At 52.6% G+C, this 15538-nt stretch overlaps 1 protein-coding gene across 6 annotated transcripts in view; it reads left to right on the top strand.

The window, feature by feature from the left end:
* The window catches only part of LOC102524528 (endothelin-converting enzyme 2), a 30073-nt gene extending 14782 nt beyond the window's left edge, over positions 1–15291 (top strand). The window contains exons 1-19 of one of the 6 annotated variants that reach the window (XM_032483083.1): positions 1803–1900; positions 2179–2265; positions 2610–2745; positions 2955–3170; positions 3626–3750; positions 3867–4013; positions 4168–4233; positions 7748–7936; positions 8626–8768; positions 9152–9266; positions 10646–10756; positions 11632–11730; positions 11833–11910; positions 12458–12561; positions 12750–12860; positions 12978–13045; positions 13236–13426; positions 13536–13631; positions 14311–15291. In XM_032483083.1, the coding sequence (XP_032338974.1) occupies positions 1862–1900; positions 2179–2265; positions 2610–2745; positions 2955–3170; positions 3626–3750; positions 3867–4013; positions 4168–4233; positions 7748–7936; positions 8626–8768; positions 9152–9266; positions 10646–10756; positions 11632–11730; positions 11833–11910; positions 12458–12561; positions 12750–12860; positions 12978–13045; positions 13236–13426; positions 13536–13631; positions 14311–14487 (2298 nt within the window). In that variant the 5' untranslated portion in view covers positions 1803–1861 and the 3' untranslated portion in view covers positions 14488–15291. Of the gene's footprint in view, positions 1–1728; positions 1901–2178; positions 2404–2609; positions 2746–2954; positions 3171–3625; positions 3751–3866; positions 4014–4167; positions 4234–7747; positions 7937–8625; positions 8769–9151; positions 9267–10645; positions 10757–11631; positions 11731–11832; positions 11911–12457; positions 12562–12749; positions 12861–12977; positions 13046–13235; positions 13427–13535; positions 13632–14310 lie in introns of those variants that run through there. The other 5 variants (XM_032483077.1, XM_032483127.1, XM_032483090.1 and 2 more) reach the window with 5 other exon arrangements.
* The last annotated feature ends 247 nt before the right edge of the window (positions 15292–15538 follow it).

Genomic DNA, 15538 nt, shown 5'->3' with positions numbered 1-15538 from the left:
CAGACCACAGTGAGGCTGGATGTGAAAGCTCCTTGATCAGATAATTCCTGACCAACTTAGCTCCCATCCACCTACTCTATGATATGGGAAATAGAACAGGTTTCCTCCAGCCTTGTAATTCTCATTTCTACCTATAGGATTTTAATAACAATACCAACAAAACCAACAATAATAATAGCAGATACAATGCCCACTATGTGCCAGACACTGTCCTGAGCATTTTACAAGTATTGTTTCATTAATTCTCACAACTGTCCTTTGAAATAGGTACCATTCTTATTCCTACCTTACAAGTGAGGAAGTTGAGACTGAATCCAGCATCTTTCATCTTAATTATGACATCATACTGTCTCCTGTTTGAGAACATGCCATTTGGGGGTAGAAAATGCCAGAGAAAGCAATCCGACATTTCTCAGCCTGATCCATTCATCATCTACCCTTTCTCAGCCACAAAAGCATTCCATGTTAAAACCAACTGCAGAAAGATGTCTGAGAACAGAGGTGAGAGTCAAGAAATACAGGATGCATTTGCCACCATTCTAAGCCTTCTCAGGTCAAATCCATGTACTCTTTTTAAAGAGGAGGGAGGAGGATGAGGCACTTTTTAAAAAATTGTAGTAAAAGAAACACTAGGCACTCTTTAGTGAAGCATACTGCAACACCACCAGGCCTGATTAAGGAATGACAATATGGAAGGCAGATGGCAGACACATAGATGCCACACTATTGCCTTGCAGTTAAATATTGCTTGGTGATTTTTTTTTCTTGTAAACCTCCCAAATAAAGTAGTTTGCTTTCCTCAAGTTAGAAGTGTTAGCACGTCTTTTCTTTAAATATCTGTGCATAGCTGTTTTTTTCCCTGCCGATTTGTCACCATCTGTAACCCTCCCTTTGTGAGATGATCTGATGACAACAATTATCTTGGAGAGTAAAAGTGCAGTCTTGAAGCAACATATAAGGGTAGAGTCAGAGTGTGGGCTGTGTGTGCGTGCTGCCTGAGCACTTTGTGTGTGTGTGTTGTATGCCTGTTGTGTGTGTGTGTCCAGAACCTCAGTGCATTTCGTGTGTTGACTCTGGACGCCTTGTGCGTGTATACCTTGTGTGTGAGTATGCCCTGTATGCATTCTGTTAGTGTCTTGTGTGTGTGTGTGTGTGTGTGTGTGTGTGTGTGTTTACCATGGGTTGGCTGAGTGCCTGCCTGTGAACTTTGGGTCTATGTGCTCCCTGTCTAGATGTGCTGACACCCTGCATGTGGGTTACCTCCTGCATGCCGCTCTGTGTGTGCTGGTTGAAGAGGGTCCTCGTGGACAACTAGAGATGTTCCTCATGAGAGCATCATTTCTTAAAGGTGTTTAAAGGGGATGGGGAGAGCCCGCAGTTTGGGGAATTGGGTCAAGAAATATCTGCAGGGTTTGGGCCTGCAGGGGGTCAAAAGAATGTAAATTATGGGTAGCTTGTAAGAGGGTTTTGCTGGGATAGGGGTGCTGACCAACGCATAGGGGATCTCTGGCGTTTCTAGAGAGCGGCTCGCTCCGGGCTAGGGGCAGCCGGTTGGGCGCAGCCCTGCGGGGCGGGCCGCGGGCACCCGGAGCGAGGTCTGGGCGCCAGGCGGCTGGCGGGGCGCGGAGGCGCGCTCCTCCCCTCCCCCACGTCCCCCCACCCCGGGCACGGCGCCGCGGGGGGAGGGGGGCGCGGGCAGGCGGGGGCGGCGGCGGCGGCGGCGGCGGCCGCCGAGCGAGGGGCTGCGGCGGCCACGGCTGTGATGGCGGGCGGCGGCGGGGCCGGGCTGGGGGCCGAGGCCGCGGCCTGGGCAAGGGCCAGCCGCCGGGAACCCTAAGGTGCTGCCGGCCGCGACTCCACCATGAGCGTTGCGCTGCAGGAGCTGGGTGGAGGCGGCAACGTGAGTGGGGGCCCTGGGATCCAGAGAAGAGGACCGGGGAGCAGGGGGAGGCAGAGGGGCCAACGGCGTCGGGCAGGGGCTCCAGCTCGCGGAGAAGGGGCTGCGAACTGCAGGGGCGGGGGTCGGAGGGACCCGGGCCGGAGAGCCCAGCCGGCCTGAGGGAAAGGGCCCTCACTGCAGGCAGGAGGGACCCGGCCGGGCGAGGGGCGCCGGGGCAGAGCTGTGGGCACGCAGCCCTCTCTGCCTGACCTGGGTTGGCGCCCCCGACTGTCTGGCAGATGGTGGAGTACAAACGCGCCACGCTGCGGGATGAAGACGCGCCCGAGACCCCCGTAGAGGGCGGGGCCTCCCCGGACGCCGTGGAGGTGGGCAAGGGGGTTCTCCCTGACTCACCAGGCCCCCGCCCTGGCATGACGCCTGGCATACCCAGGAGCTCTAGGTTGCCCTGGAGGGTCACCTGCCCCCACCTCTGCTCCATCTCTGGCCTCTGCGCTAGGACTATGGTGAGGCGATTCTAAGCCATGACGTTGCACAAAACGGTCTTGGGGCTCTACTCAGCCTGCCTCATTACCCCTGTGCCCCAAGTTAACCCCATTAGCGTCTCTGCTCCGCTCTGGAAACTGCCTGTGCCTTCACCCTCTGGGAGGACTTCTGTGATTGGATCAGCCACATGCAGCTTGCTAGCTCGTGGTCCTCCTGTGTTCCCCAGGTGGGATTCCGGAAGAGGACAGGTCACCTCTTGGGCTCGCACACTCAGCTGGAGCTGGTCTTGGCTGGTGTCTCTCTACTGCTGGCTGCACTGCTTGTGGGCTGCTTCGTGGCCTTGGGGGTCCAGTACCACAGAGGTAGGTGGGCTCTCTCAGGTCACCAGCCCTACTAGCTGTGTGGACTCTGGAGGCTGAAGGGGCTGCCAAGATTCTCTCTGGTTGGGGCCAGCCTTACCCTAGCTGTCCTCTCTCCTTCCATCCTTCCTGCTGTCATGGCCCCTTCCAAAGCGTTTGCCTCTCCCAGACTGACTGATAGTTCCCTTCCCACACCATGTCCTCTGCTACAGACCCATCCCATAGCACTTGCCTCACAGAGGCCTGCATTCGAGTGGCTGGAAAAATCCTGGAGTCCCTGGACCGTGGGGTGAGACCCTGTGAGGACTTTTACCAGTTTTCCTGCGGAGGCTGGATTCGAAGAAATCCTCTGCCTGATGGGCGTTCTCGCTGGAACACCTTCAACAGCCTCTGGGACCAGAACCAGGCCATACTGAAGCACCTGCTTGGTGAGTGGTCCTGTTAGGGAGATGTTGTGCCAAGTACATGCTTTGTGCACAGCACAGGGCCTGCACTTAGTAGGTACTCAGTAAATGTCCATGAGTGAATGAGTAAGTGGATAACTGCTAGCACTCCTGGTGGAGGAGATGCAGAGAACAGGGGGTTTCTGAGGGATGGAGATGTGTTTGAGGGGGCAGACTTCTGAGGATAATGACGGGACTACTCTCTGCACTCTGGAGCACTATTGAGGTGTGGTAGGCACTAGAGAGTCCTTAGCGCTTAGAGATCTTTGAGGGTGTTCCTGGACAGGGGAGAAGAAGCCATACTTTGCTGTTGCAGTCTTCCTGGGTCTACATTAGGAGGACTGCCCCTTGAGATGGCAAGGAGAGGGACCAAGCAAGGGCCCAGGACCCCTCTCAGCAGTTAGCATAGTTTCCACCCAGACCTGTGTTCTACCCCACAGAAAACACCACCTTCAACTCCAGCAGCGAAGCTGAGCGGAAGACGCAGCGCTTCTACCTCTCCTGCCTACAGGTGGAGCGCATCGAGGAGCTGGGAGCCCAGCCTCTTCGAGACCTCATTGACAAGGTAGGGCCCCTGGGTGGACTGGGAGGGGAGTGAGCAGGATAAGCCTTGGGAGAGGATGTGGCCCCAGAAAGTTTTGGGGATTCCTTGCCATAGATGCTGCTGTGGTCTCTACTCAGATCGGTGGTTGGAATATTACGGGGCCCTGGGACCGGGACAACTTCATGGAAGTGCTGAAGGCAGTAGCAGGGACCTACAGGGCCACTCCCTTCTTCACTGTCTACATCAGTGCCGACTCTAAGAGTTCCAACAGCAACGTTATCCAGGTACCAGGCTGCGGAAGAGTGAGATGGGACTTAGGACTGTTTGCTGAGATCCGACTCCCCTCCCCTGTGATGGGCTGGCTGGAGTGACCCACTCTTGCACAAGAATGCAGGTTCTGGGCAGGGGGAGGGCTCACACCTTACCTTGCTATTGTAGGTGGACCAGTCTGGGCTCTTTCTACCCTCTCGAGATTACTACCTAAACAGGACCGCCAATGAGAAAGTAAGGAGCATTCTCAGAATACCCACCCTGACCCCCTGTTGAGCTGGGATGATTCCTGTTTACCTTTTCCTTTGCCCAGGGTCAGAGTTGGGAAGGGGAGCCTATCCTGTTGCCTAGTAAGCCGGCTACCCTTCCTTCCAACTACCCTTCCTTCTTTTTGTCTCTTCATTCTCCCCTCCCTGCGTTCTTCCATCCTTCCTTCCTTTCTGTCTTCCTCTTCCCTTCTTTCCTTCCTTCTTTTCTCTTACTCTCCCAGGAAAACATTTTATAGGCGCCTACTGTGAGATGTACATTTCAGAGCCACTGTCACAAGAAGCTTTCAGTACAGATGGGTTCGTGGACTTAGATAGCTGAGAACAAGGCTCAAAGGGGGCCCCTAGGGCTCAGGAGAGGCTCAGAAAGCCAGAGAAGTTTTCCTAAGGAGACTGCATTTGAGCTGGGTCCTGTAGAACATATAGGATGTGGGTGAGGGCGTGCTCAGAGTTTAAACAAAAGTGTTGAAGAAGGAAAAGCTAAGGTGTATTTGGACCACGGAAAGAGGTCCAGTTTGGCAAAATGTAGAGCTCAAAGCAGATGAGAGGCTGGAAAGGTGGATATGGACCAGTTATGAAGGGGACCTGCAATGCCACACTGAGTGTACTGGGTAGGCCTCAGAGAACCATTGCCTGCTCCGGAGCAGAGGGTGGGTGACCTAGTAAGCAGTGCTCTGGGAAGGCAGTTTGGCTGGATGTGAAAAGTAGATGCAAAAGAGGCAGCCTGGAGATCAGTTGAGTCTCTGCAGCACTCCAGGCTCTGTGTCTGTGAGGACCCAAATAGGGGAAGTGGCAGAGGGAATGTCAGGAAGGGGAGGATGCAGGAGACAGAATCAAGTCTGAATCATGAACTGTTGGTGACTGGATGTTAGAAGAGAAGATTAGAAAGAGGAAGAAGTAAAGACAGTCGAGGCTGTGCACCTGAGTGTTGGTGGGATGGAGGGATCCTTAGAGAATCAGGGGTGCCTGGATGGAGAACCAGGTTAGAGCACATTGGGAAAGAGGGGACAGTATGATATCATAGGAAAAGGGCAGACTTTGGAATCAGACCTTGATTTTAGCCCCAGCTCTGCAACTTGGTACAAGCTAATTGAGCTCTTTGAAGCTGTTTCTTCCTCTGAAAAATGGAGATCGTGGCATCTACCCACTGTGGTGCTTGGGGGGCAGGGAGAGGATACAAGTTTATGCTTCTGCATGTGGCAGACACTCAGGGAGTGGGAGCTGCTCATTTCAGATGTGTGAGTGTGAGGGACCTGGACACCATCTCTGTGGAGAGGTCCGTAGGCAGCTGTGAAAGCTGTGTGGAGTCCGGGAGACAGCATGGCCGGGAGGGAACGAAAGGCTTGAGGGACATCTCCTTGAAAACTTAGACAAAGGTTTGGGAGAAGTGAGAGAAAGGGCAAGACTGGAGAAGGGGAAGAAGGAGATCCTTGGATTTCAAGGGCAGAGAGAGGAAGAGGGACACCTGTGGAGAAGGACAACCAGAAGTGGCGTTTGTCTCTCTCCCATTCGCTCCCAAACACCTACTGAACATCCCTCAGCCAGACCCTCCCCTTGCATGTGGTGAACATTGCCACACAGTGGGGGAGACGGCATGAAATGGCTCAGTGCACAGCTCTCCTGTGTGCGGTTGTTGGAACTGTCAGTAGAGGAGAAGCGTGGCATTCTGAGAGTGCGGCAGCAGGGAGCCAGCCTGGTCCTAGGGTGAAGGTGGGCTGTGGGGAAGGGAGAGGGTTCTAGACAAAGGGAACAGCTTATGCCAAGGCTCTGAGGTGGGAAGGGGGTGTGACTCATTGACAGACCGGGAAGAGTGGGCCCAAGTCTTTGTGGATAGGTATGCAGTGTCACATTATACATAAACACTGTGGGTCAAGTTTAGCATTTATCCCAAAAGAGATGGAAAGGAAAACTCAAAAGTGGGGAGTGGTGTGAACAGATGTGTGGTTTTGTAATCACCTGAGACAGAGGAGGAGAGAATTTTGAGAATTCAGGAGAGAACCACATGGTTCGGCCCTCAGGAAAGGGCAGGAGAAGCCTTGATTGGGCCCTCAGTGTGCCGCTGGCTGTCCTGGGCAGGAAATCTCCTGTGCCAGCATCTAAGGGAAGCTGCAGGGTGAAAGGTTCAGCTGGGATAAAAACTGAGGAGCAAAGCAGGGTTCAGGAAAGTCTCAAAAGTAAATCTTAAGCTGAAGGGAGGGAGGGAGGGAGAGAAAGGGGTAAGTGAGTTGAGGGATGGGAGGCAGGATCATTTGTTGAACCAACCATCCTTAGGAGCTAGGGTGACTGAAATTGACACTCAAACCTCTTTCTCTCACATTAGCAGCAAGGAGGAGGGGAGGTGGGTGAAAGGAGAGATTTTGAAGTGCAGATAATGGATATTAAAGGATCTGAAACTTCTCAGTAGAGTGGAAGAGGAGAAGCCCTTTAGCAATGAAAGGAGCCCAGGGCAGGGCTTCAGGGCGAGTGAGGAGTGGTCACAGGGAAGGGGCCACAGGGAGTTGGTGCCAAGCAGAGATGAGGGTCTGTTCACAGGTTTTCATCCATCAGTCGACACATATTTATTGAGCACCTACTATGTGCCAGATGCTGTGCTCAAGCCAGAGACCTCAGTGGAGAACAGAGTAAACAGCCCCGGCTCCCATGCCACTCTAGTGCCAGCAGGGAGTGAGGCGACATGAGTTTGTTCTGGGCCCAGGTAGTGCTTGGCCTGTGGCCCTGGATTCTCCCATCTGCTGGTTTGTGGTATAAGTCAAATCGTGGAACCTTGCCAAGCTTGTTTCCTTATCTGTAAAATGGAACTGAACTAATACCCACTTTATGGAGTTGCTGTGAGGCAAGGTGGGGGTGGGAGGAGAGAGACATTATATGTAAAGCCCCAGCAGAGAATTTGATACGTGTGTATACATGTGGTCACTACATATTACTTTTCTGTGCTTTTCTTCTCCTTGGAGACCAGAGGGGAAGGCAGCAAGTTTTGAGGCCTGGCAGGATGAGAGGTGGAAGGAAATTGAAGCCACTGTAGACCAAATTCCCCATGGGGTCTACTCAGCTGTTAAGTGACGGCATGTGGTCACTGAAGGGCTGGGAAAATAGAATAGCTTTAGGAACTGGGAAGGCAGAGCAGTATGGGAAGCAGGTCCATTCACTGGACAAATATTTATAGGGTTCCTGTTCTACAGTAGGCAGTGTTCCAGGCCCTTGGGATATAGTGGTGAATGAGCCGCTGTGACTCGGAACAGTGCTTTCCTGGAACTTACCTTTTCTTTGGGGAAACAGATAATGAACAAGTGCATAAACAAATAAACAAGATCCTAGTAGGTGGTGATAAACAGTATGATAGAAATGATGAGGGGCATCCAAGAAAACTTCGGTGGGGAAGGTCCCCAGAAGAGATGGTGAGCAGAGGTGCTAGCCAGAACAGTCCTCTCAGCCTTGGGCAGGACTTGTTTCTGGGCTGTGAGGATGACTCGGATCCTTGACAGGTGCTCACCGCCTACTTGGACTACATGGAGGAGCTGGGTATGCTGCTGGGCGGACAGCCAGCCTCTACGCGGGAGCAGATGCGGCAGGTGCTGGAGCTGGAGATACAACTGGCCAACATCACAGTGCCCCAGGACCAGCGGCGGGATGAGGAGAAGATCTACCACAAGATGAGCATCATGGAGCTGCAGGTGGGGCGGGCAGGGAATAGAGCCAGCTGGGAGGGGCCAGCCCCTGGCACAGGCTGCCCGGCTTCCCTTCATGCCATCTTCTGGAGGCAGCCAGTTCTTTCCTCATTTCCTTGCTTTTTCTGAGCTTCCCAGCTGCACTGTTGCTATCCTGGAAGGAAAAATGGTGTCCATTTTAGGACACCTCCCACTAGGCCATCCCTTGGTCCCTTTCATGTTGCATGGGGACACATAGAGGGATTATGTTAAATCTATGACAGCTTGTATAAGATGTTGATAAAACAATCAGAAGAGAAATCTCCTCAAGGATCCTTACTGTGCCAGGCATCAACCTCTTAGTCGCTGGATTATGGAGAAATGGGGTGAGGGAGGTTCTGGAGGAGAGGCCAGGTATGTAGGGACCCTGGATGGAAGCAAGGGAGTATCAACTGTTTAGAAAATATTTGAATGTCTGCATCCCAGCTATCACACCATACACAGTGGCTTTCCTTCCAGTGGTATAATAAGTGATTTGAGTTCCCAGGTTGAGAAGCACATAAGCCTGAGAACGAATTTATTATAGAAGGGGGCCACCAAGCAGCTAGTAGCTGTTGCCATGGCAATGGAAAGGGCTCCCAGCTCCAGCACATCAGTGGAGGAGGGGTCTGTTGGAAGCCAAGCAGGCAAGCAGGCTTGAGATTTTTTGCTCACAGGCCCTGGCGCCCTCCATGGACTGGCTGGAGTTCCTGTCTTTCTTGCTGTCACCGCTGGAGCTGGGTGATTCTGAGCCCGTGGTGGTGTATGGGACAGATTATTTGCAGCAGGTGTCAGAGCTCATCAATCGCACAGAGCCAAGGTGGGGAACCCAAGGTGTCGGGGGTAGGGCTCAGGCCTCGGTGCAGGTCCCAGGCGGGGGCTGGGCATAGGGGACTGGCACAGCCCACACAGAGCAGCATTTGACAAGGCCCCGGGCCTTCCAAATATCAAAACAGAAAGTCTGTAGGCTGTTGCCCTAGGCCAGGGCTTCGGGGGCCCACCTGTGATCTCTGTTTCCACACCTTGCTCCAACCTGACTTCTTCAGGCAGGTGTGTGGTCCCAGGGTGAGAGAGAGGGATTTTGGGACAGCTCCCACATATGCCTCTCAGAACTCCTGCTGTCTGCACGTTAGTGGAGCTGGTTTGGAGTGGAAATGGTACCTCACCTGCCTTTTCCTTATGTTCTGGCTACCTGCATGCCAGTGTCCTGAACAATTACCTGATCTGGAACCTGGTGCAGAAGACAACTTCAAGCCTGGACCGCCGCTTTGAGTCTGCACAAGAGAAGCTGCTAGAGATCCTCTATGGCACCAAGAAGGTGGGCTTTCTGATTCTGCTCCCACTTTCCAATTCAGTCAAACTGATGCCTCACACCTACTGTGTTTCAGACACTATTTGCCTCATGATGTAGCATGGGGCACGGGATTAGGAATCAAGCTCACTTGGGTTCCAATCCCATCTCATCCATTTTTTGGCCTATGGGACCTTGAGTGTATCGCCAGCCTTTCTGACTTCCCATTTCCTGGCCTGTGAAACAAGAATTTCTTGCAGGGTTGTGGTGAGGACTGAGTTCATGTAAGTGAAGCACCTACCCCATGCATGGTATGTGTAGGCACTCAGCTTTGATGATGATGGTGAAGAAGAAGATGAGTAAGTGCAGTTCTTAGTTTCAAGATGCCCTGTTAAGTGGGGGAAGTGGACATGTACACAAACATTATATTTTGGGGTGATAAGTGCTCACATTGAATAAAAGACCTTCTTCATGCTATAGGACAGAGGTGGGGACAGCACATTTTACCTGGCATGTGGGGGGTCATTAGAAAAGCTTCTCTGAGGAGGTGACATTTGAAGAATGAGTTTACCAAGGAAGCCAGGGAGAAGGTGTTCCAGGCCGAAGGAACAGGATGTGCAGATTCCCAGAGGCTAGAAGGAGCATGGTGGGTTTGCATGTGTTCTGGTATGAGTTTGAGGACAGGGCAGCCAAGAGGCTGAGGGTGGTTGAAGTGGGCCTGGGGCAATCCATGAGTGGGGCATTCAATCCTTGAATGCTGTGGTTAGGAGCCTGGCCTTGATCCTTTCAGGGATAGGGAACCTGGGATGGTTTTAAACAGGAGAGTAACCTGGTAAGATTTATGTATTAGATCATCTTTCTGCAGCTAAATAGAAGACAGAGGGAGGGACAGGGGAAAGGGCATGAGAATGGAGTCAGAGTGTCTGGTTAGGGGGTCACTGCAGTCTTCAGGCGAGAGATGATAGTGTTATAGAGCAGAGAAGTGACAGTAGGGTAGATGGAGGAGAGATTAAGAAGCAGAGGTAGGAGAATCTGGTGATAGATTGAATGTAGGGATAGGGAGATGGAGGAAGTTGGTGACTCTGTTTTCTGGTGTTGGGGACTGACTGGATGTAAGACTGAGATGTGCATCTGAGCAAAGAAATGTCTGGACCCCGGTGGGCCTCTATAAACATAAGAGGAGGAGAGGGCTGTGAATTGAGTGGGCAGCACCCATGTTCCTCTTGAGGTTTCACTGCTCTGTGATACTGCCCTTTGTTTTCCCTGGAGCCCGAGGGAGAGATGGCACCCCAGACCCAGGCCTTCACGGTGCAGAGCTGAGAGGGGCTGGCCCCAGACACAAAGAAAGGCCCTCAGACTAGAGGGCAGAGCCATCTCTGGGAGGCCTGGCTCTTTACCCCTTACAGTCCTGCACGCCGAGGTGGCAGACCTGCATCTCCAACACGGATGACGCCCTCGGCTTCGCTCTGGGCTCCCTCTTTGTGAAGGCCACATTCGACCGGCAGAGCAAGGAAATTGTGAGTCTTCAAGGGGTCCTTCAAGGCCTTTCAAACCCCACCCCTTCTTTTAGTTAAGATTCACTGTTTATATTTGCATGTTAATACAGGGAAAAGAACTGGACAGAAATTTATCAACAAATTAACAGTGATTCCTTTGGATGGTTAGGATTATTATGAGGGATTTTTTTTCCTTTAAAGTTTTCTATATTTTCCAAGTTTTCTACAATGAGTTTATATTACCTATATAATTAGAAAAATAATATTTATTCATTTGGAGATAATAACGTATGGGCTTAAAGTATTACCAACAAGGATATAAATGGTAGTATTGTTTACAATAGGGGAAAATAAAACAGGGGACTGGAAAAACATTGTGGTTAGGATGAATTATGGGGCAGCCTTAAAACTGATGATTGTTAAGTGAAAAAAAAGTAGGTTACAAAATATATATATGTTGCACAAATAATTTCGTATTATATATGATTATCTCAGCAGAGAAGGATACTAGAAGTGGATGATAAAAATGTTAAAAGGAGTTATCTCTGAGGGATAGGATTTTAAGTGGTTTATTTTCTTCAACTCTTAATTTTCCAAATTTTCTTTTATTAATGCTTTCCTTTTATAATCAGATAAAAATCAACATACTATATTGTTACAATGTTAATTCACTTAACTTATTGTCAGTGTTTTGATTAATTAGAAAAAAAGCCACCACAGCCCCAGTACCTTCACAAATCAAGTTTCCTTCTCATCCTCCCCAGATGCTCAGCCTTTCAAGAGTCTGGGTACTCCCACATACTCCCATGGAAGAACGGGGTGGGACCCTAGGGTGGATGGGGAGAAAGGATGCATTAATGCTAGTGGGAGGAAGACTTGTGCCCCCTCACTCCCAGGCAGAGGGGATGATCAGCGAGATCCGGACTGCCTTTGAGGAGGCCCTGGGACACCTGGTTTGGATGGATGAGAAGACCCGCCAGGCAGCCAAGGAGAAAGTGAGTGGTGGCCAGAGTTGGGGCGCCATCTTGAGGTGAGGATGGAGAATACAGTTTGGGGGGGGGGCCTGGGGAGGGAAACCCTTAACCTGGTCTCTTTAGGCAGATGCCATCTATGACATGATTGGTTTCCCGGACTTCATCCTGGATCCCAAAGAGCTGGATGATGTTTATGATGGGGTGAGTACCCCTGCTTACCAGTACTGAACCTCAGCCCTGGTGGGGGCACAGGGCTCAGTAATCAGGACTCAAGCACTGGGAGGCAAGGATGTGCTTGTTGGTTTCCTTTCAGAGGCAAGTGCAGGCAACTGGCATTGCTTAAGTGCTGGCTGTGTGCCAGGCTGCAGGCCGGACAGTAGTAGAATGCAATGTTCACAAGCAGGGATTTGCAGTCAAACCTGGGTCAAATCCTGTTTCTACCTAAACTGTGACCTTGGTTATATAACCTCTCTGGGACTCAGTTTCTTCATCTGTAAAGTGGAGTCCTATTAGCACCTATCTAATCAGGTTGTTGTGAGAATAAAAGTAGACCATATATAAAAAAATAAAGCAGCTGCAATACAAGTGCCCTTTCAATACTGGCAATTATTATTTATTAGATTGTCACTCCTCTTTAATAGCTGAAGAAACTAAGGCTCAGAAAGGTGCTAATTAGTAGCCAAACTGGGACTGTTGACTTCTCCAAAGTGTTATCTCACTTGCTTTCTGCTTCTCACCACTCCCATAGTATGAAGTCTCTGAAGATTCCTTCTTCCAGAACATGTTAAATTTGTACAACTTCTCTGCTAAGGTGATGGCTGACCAGCTCCGCAAGCCCCCTAGCCGGGACCAGTAAGAAAAGGGGACACAGACACTTGGGGCAGCAGGAGAAGTGAGGGAGGTTTCCAAGGCTGGGGGAGGGGTAGTGGCAAGACTGATCCCAAACAAGGCCAAGGTTCTTGCAGGATGTAGATTGGGGCTGCTGGGCTGGGAGGGGCATCAGAAGACTCAGGCTTTCCCTCACTTTCTACCTCTCACAGGTGGAGCATGACCCCCCAGACAGTGAATGCCTACTACCTTCCAACCAAGAATGAAATCGTCTTCCCTGCTGGCATCCTGCAGGCTCCCTTCTATGCCCGCAACCACCCCAAGTGTGTCTGAGGCAGGAGGCACTGGGTGCTGCGGCCTGGGCCTGTGGATGAGCTGGGCTGAAGGTGGGATCTAGACATCCCTCCACCATGTCCTCACTCGCATTCCTCCCCTACCAGGGCCCTGAACTTTGGTGGCATCGGTGTGGTGATGGGCCATGAGTTGACACATGCCTTTGATGACCAAGGTAGAGGTCCATGCAGTTGTCTCCTCCAGCCTAGAATTCCCAGTGGCTCCTGCAAAACCGTGGGATGTTGGGAGCAGGCCCCAGGGATCTGGGGGTCTGTGGCCTTAGGCTCATGGGAAGGGAGGAGGGACTCATGCCCCCAAGGGTTGAGCTCTGGTCTCAGTGGGATGCAAAGGTTAGTTCTCCTCAGGGCGAGAGTATGACAAGGAAGGGAACCTGCGGCCATGGTGGCAGAATGAATCACTGGCAGCCTTCCGGAATCACACGGCCTGCATGGAGGAGCAGTACAGCCAGTACCAGGTCAACGGGGAGAAGCTCAACGGCCGCCAGACCCTGGGGGAGAACATTGCTGACAACGGGGGGCTTAAGGCTGCCTACAACGTGAGTGACCCTCCAGGGGCTGAGGCTTACCCACCCTTGGGGGGCAGGGCTCTGCGTGGAGGTAGGGGGCAGGCCCCGATGGACTTGACACCCCTGTTCCCGAATCCAGGCTTACAAAGCATGGCTGAGAAAGCATGGGGAGGAGCAGCAGCTGCCAGCAGTGGGTCTCACCAACCACCAGCTCTTCTTTGTGGGATTTGCCCAGGTATTGCCCTCCTGGGAGGCCAGGGATCTGCCCTTCTCCTGCTTGCTCCTGGGCATGTCATTAGAAGTCTGGGGCATGCAGAAAAGGGACTGGGAAATGGAACTGAAGTTGGAGTGTGGAAGGTGGTCTGGGAAGGCCTCGTGGTCAGAGCCTCTCAATGGGGCCCGAGGAGGGAGAAGGCTTCAGGAGGCTTTTGCAGATGTCAGAGGGCAGGGTGCCCTGCCTGAGGGGGGAGGAGGGAGAAGGATTGATCCTTATGATGCTCCTGTGAGGTGGCTGTGGAGGAGGAAGCTCGGGGACAGAGTGGCTCGTCCAGAGCTACCCAGGAATAAAGTAAGTGGCAGACTCAGCAGGGTCTCCTCCAGGTACTTCGCACTACAGCAGGCATCCTCTGCAGGCTGGGCTTCTTCCCCTCAGACACATCCATCCTGGGCAACCCAGTATCCAGGGTACCTTTGAAAGGCCTTCAAGGAATTTGGGAGGAGGGCACATTCCTCTGCCTTGGTGCTGATAGCAAGGTGTTGGGGCTGGCTAAGCCCTGTCCTGTGTCCCTGAGGCCTCCAGAGCTGAGGGGCTGGGACATGGTAGTGGGTGTCCCAGGGATGGCTCTGCTGCAGCTGAGTCTGTGGCCCTGCCCGAACTAGACACCACATGTCCCCATGTCTGTCCTGGCCTGCAGGTGTGGTGTTCGGTCCGTACACCCGAGAGCTCTCACGAGGGGCTGGTGACCGACCCCCACAGCCCTGCCCGCTTCCGCGTGCTGGGCACTCTCTCCAACTCCCGTGACTTCCTACGGCACTTCGGCTGCCCTGTCGGCTCCCCCATGAACTCAGGGCAGCTGTGTGAGGTGTGGTAGACCTGGGTCAGGGGAGAAATGGCCCGCTGTTGCCAGGGCCTGGGGCAGCTCACCCGGCAAGGCTGTTTGCTCTGGGGTTTGGAGAAGGCAAATGCCAGCTAGGCTGGGTCTGGCCCCTCTATACCACAGATGACATGAGTCCTGGTCCCTTTTTGACCACCACATCGTGCCTCTGTTTTGGGGGTGCCCCTGCCTCCAGCAGAGCCCCCACCATTCACTGTGACATTCTTCCGTGTCACCCTGCCTGGAGGAGGCTGGGATGGGGTGGGGGGGCACCGGCTCCCACAGGAAGGAGTCCACCTCTTCTGGTCCCAAGCTCACTGGGCTTGGGTGACCATGGGGCCTGCTATGCCTGCCGCCCTCTGACCACGCAGGGCCTGGCTGGTGTGCCCCGAGGCTCATTCAGTGCTCTCTCCAGAATAGACTGAGCTCCTTTCAGTCCTGCCCTCAGGGGCTGCCCCCACCCCATGTTCCTCGTGCTGCTGCTCCTAATACTGCTGCCATCCCTCGCTGATAGACCAGCTGTGCTCAGCTCTTAGTGGAAGCCTGAGGGCCTTTATGAGCCTCCCTGCTGCCTCCCGGGTCCCCTGGGCTCAGAGAAGTGTACATGTGTAGGGGATGCTAGTTCCTGTGTCCTGGGGTACAAGTCTTGGGGGGGGTGACTGATTCTCCCTGGACCAAGCAGAAAAGCAGATAGAGCAGGGAGAGGGAAGGATAGAGTTTATTTTTACAGGAAACAGGGTGGGGAGGGAGTGACCCTGGCCCTGTAGGACCCTGTGCCAATAAATAGACATGCATCAGTCAGCCTGTCTCTTCCTTTGGTCCTGTTTTCATTTACTCATTCTACCAATATTTACTGAGCACCTACTGTATGCCAGGTACTCTTCTAGACACTCACTTACTCGCTTACCAGACACTGGGGTCTGAAATTTGAAGCCCCAAGAAGACAGAAAGAGAGGCAGGATGTAGGAATAGAATGAAGTTGAGTCTGCCTGGGTGGAGTACATGCTCTGCTTACTGGTAGCCCATGTCCCCATCGCCAGCTGTCCTA

Source organism: Camelus ferus, chromosome 1, assembly GCF_009834535.1.
Source record: "Camelus ferus isolate YT-003-E chromosome 1, BCGSAC_Cfer_1.0, whole genome shotgun sequence".
In the NCBI taxonomy this organism is placed as follows: Eukaryota; Metazoa; Chordata; class Mammalia; order Artiodactyla; family Camelidae; genus Camelus; species Camelus ferus.
Note: the sequence above shows the minus strand (reverse complement) of the source record. Positions and strands in the feature narration are given on the sequence as shown.